Raw genomic sequence first — 3462 nt, 5'->3', positions numbered from 1 at the left:
CACCCCACCCCGCCTCACTCTCACACACACACTCCCTCCCTCTCTCTACTTCCAGACTCTTGTGGAGAGTCTCTTCCTCGCTCTGTGAAACAGCCAAATGAGACGAAATTCTGCTGGTTCCATGACTTGGCACACACACTCCCTCCCTCTCTCTACTTCCAGACTCTTGTGGAGAGTCTCTTCCTCGCTCTGTGAAACAGCCAAATGAGACGAAATTCTGCTGGTTGCCATGACTTGTGACCATTTCAGCAGTGAGTACACGTCACGTGGATTAGTTCGGCCTTTGGAACAGTTGAAGATGAGCTAAGGTAGAATCTCATTGAATCAGTATTTGTGCGGCTGTGATTCCAGTCCCTTGCCGGGACAGTGTCAGTGACCCTCCCGATCAGTCCATCAGAACAATTTACTTTGTTCTATCATCGGAATATAGGAGGCCACTCAACCCATCCAGCCTGTCCCTGTATTCGGTAGATTGGGGTGATTCTATCTTAACTCTAGAAAGAGATGGTTACATTCAGTGAACACCAATTCATGGAGCTGGATAAAACTAAGGAGATGGGTGTGTACCAAAAGGCTCATTCCTTATCCCCCAAATTCTGAGATCCCTCAAATGCCTGAGGTCGACTGTTCAATTTTTACACTACAACTATGTGCATTCATGTAGCACCTTTAATGTAATCAAGCGTCCGGCGCCACATCCTGGGATTGTGGAAATCACCTTCACAGTCCAAAGGGCGGGTGAAAGACACTGGTCAGTTCAATAAAGCGTTCTTTTCTGTTTCTTTAAGGTCAGTACTGCAGTCCATTACAGTCCCTGCTATAACTCCAGCGTGGTGGTGGAGTTCTGGATCCTGGCCTTTTCCCGAACGACGTGGAAGCACTGACCATCAATGTGCCGGAAATCCACAGCAAAGAGCCCGAAGAGGAGCAGCAGGACCATAGCAGCAATCCACTCGCAAATGGCAGCTCCTGACCTCCTCTTCCAGAAGTGCAGCACCGGTACTGGTCGATGGTCAAGGAAGAAAGTGCATCCAAGGACATTCTTCACGCTCCAGATTGAGGGCGGGGGCTTTTCCTCCACCAATTGGTCTCCTTAGGCCATCTAACTTACATCGAGGTGACTCAACTCCACCCCCCCCCTCCCCCGAAGTATGCCTTGTCCCAGTCCCCCTGCCCCATCCCCAAAGCTCTCCTACCCTGACCCTGTCTCAAAGCTTAAGACTAGTCACGACCCCCCCTGGCTGAGGGCTGAGCTGGACAGCAGACCCAAGACAGTGGGGAGGAGGGCACAGCTGGCCAGTCAGGGACACACAGGTGAGCTGACCTCTGTGGCCGCCATCACAGCCTCACTTGCAGTCCTGACCCCCGCGTTGGTGATTCATAGATTCACTACAGTGTGGGAACAGGCCCCAACAAGTCCACACCAACCCTCTGAAGAGTAACCCACCCAGACCCATTCCTCTACATTTACCCCTAGCTAATGCACCTACTCTACACATCCCTGAACACTATGGGGCAATTTAGCATGGCCAATCCACCCTAACCTGCAGACCTTTGGGCTGTGGGAGGAAACCAGAGCAAACCCGATGCAGACAAGGGGAGAGGCTGGAATCAAACCCAAGTCCCTGGTACTGTGAGGCAGCAGTGCTAACCACTGAGCCACCGTCCCTTGATCGATTCTATGGTGATCTACTCCAACCATTCCAGACAAGCATTCTGGTGGATTTTATCCACCCCCATAGTGTCATCTTCAGTCCAGAACCCAGTGGTTTATCAAAGGGTTAACTCAAGCTGACACACGAGCAGAGCCTGAGGCTGTTGTATGTGTACCCAACCTTTAAATCATCCCCTTCAAGATGGCAGCACGGTGTCTCAGTGGTTAGCATCGCTGCCTCACAGCACCTGGGAATCAGGTTTGATTCCAGCCTCAGGCGACTGTCTGTGTGGAGTTTGCACATTCTCACCGTGTCTGCGTGGGTTTCCTCCGGCTGCTCCGGATTCCTGCCACAGTCCAAAGATGTGGAGGTTAGGGTGGGGATTGGCCAGGCTAAATTGCCTTGTAGTGTCCAGCGATGTGCAGGCTAGGTGGTTTAGCCATGGGAAATACCAGGTGGGTCTGGGGGTGGGATGCTCTTCAGAGGGTTGGTGTGGATGGCCTGCTCCCACACTGAAGGAATTCTATGACTCTAAGCACTGTGTGCACACAATGTCGTGGCTCTGCCTACCAGTTTTGTTGCACTCACAGAAATCAATCGCTTTGCTGCAGTATCTGATTCATAACTTATAATGTGGTTCACTGTGTGAAACAAAGTAACTCACAGAGTTAATCAACCCTTCTTTGAGTGGGTGATTGATTATTCCCAAACCTGCCATTTCATCAGGAGGCTCAATTTAGCGACTAAAGCTACCAGGGAGCTTTGGGCATCAATTTAATCAGGCTCCTGAGAACAAATATCTTTCTGAGCTGCTGGGTTCTTCAGAGAATGAGACGTTCTGTCACGAAATAACTACAGCATTGACGGAGGTCTTAGGGTGATTGTGTCTGCATGGGCTACTCCGAATTAGTAGCTCATGCCCACTCTCCATCTCCAGCCCATAACCCAGCAGCCATTTTCTTTTCAAATGGTCATCCAAATCCCTCGATTGAACCTCCACCACACTCTCAGGCCGATCATTCCTCGCAGAGAGAAAAGGTTCCCTGGTCACCGTTCCTTCGATCCACAATCTGTGCCCTCCCGTTCTGAATCCTTACACTAGCGCCAGCAAAATCCTGCCTCTATGCTCTATCCAGACCCCTCCCAGATTTTGGAAACCTCGATCCCGTCCAAAGCAAGCTGCCCCACCTTCGCCAACCTACCCACGCGAATTGAGATTCCCCTATGGCGTGAACTTGTAGCTAAACTCGGATTCCGATCAGCGTCAGGCAGTCACACTGCCTCGCCTCTGATTTAAAAATCAAACAACACCAAGTTATGGTCCTGATTCGGAGATGCCGGTGTTGGACTGGGGTGGACAAAGTTAAAAATCACACAACACCAGGCTATAGTCCAACAGGTTTAATTGGAGCACACTAGCTTTCGGAGCATCGCTCCTGGTGTTGTGTGATTTTTAAAGTTATAGTCCAACAGGTTTATTTGGTTCATCAGGTGAAGGAGCAGCGCTCCGAAAGCTAGTACTTCCGAATAAACCTTTTGGACTATAACCTAATGTTAGACAATAGACAATGTTGTGTGATTTTAAACTTTGTACACTCCAGTCCAACACCGGCTCCTCCACATCATGACTTCCCTCTGATTGACAACATGCCTGGTCTATTGCCCTCAGGCTAAAGGATACGCAGGATGAGGCAAGCTGTGCATATGAGACAGCAGATTATCCGAATCAACCCCATCCACTTCCCTCCGCGTCGAGGTGTGATCTTGTAGGTCAGTGCCACCTGCAGCCAGAAGTAGAGGTTGCCAA

The 3462-nt window shown here is 50.2% G+C and overlaps 1 protein-coding gene across 1 annotated transcript; it reads right to left on the bottom strand.

The window, feature by feature from the left end:
- Nucleotides 1-138: 138 nt before the first annotated feature.
- Nucleotides 139-3457, bottom strand: LOC122547414 (modulator of macroautophagy TMEM150B-B-like; the record flags this gene model as incomplete). The annotated part of the gene is made up of 2 exons (XM_043686039.1): nt 139-1002; nt 3337-3457. Coding segments are annotated over 2 exons (306 nt in total), but the record flags the coding sequence as incomplete, so codon positions are not given.
- Between the last annotated feature and the right edge of the window lie 5 nt (nt 3458-3462).

The sequence above is a fragment of the Chiloscyllium plagiosum genome, unplaced genomic scaffold (assembly GCF_004010195.1).
Source record: "Chiloscyllium plagiosum isolate BGI_BamShark_2017 unplaced genomic scaffold, ASM401019v2 scaf_15449, whole genome shotgun sequence".
Taxonomy (NCBI): domain Eukaryota; kingdom Metazoa; phylum Chordata; class Chondrichthyes; order Orectolobiformes; family Hemiscylliidae; genus Chiloscyllium; species Chiloscyllium plagiosum.
This window is presented reverse-complemented; position numbering and strand designations above follow the sequence as displayed.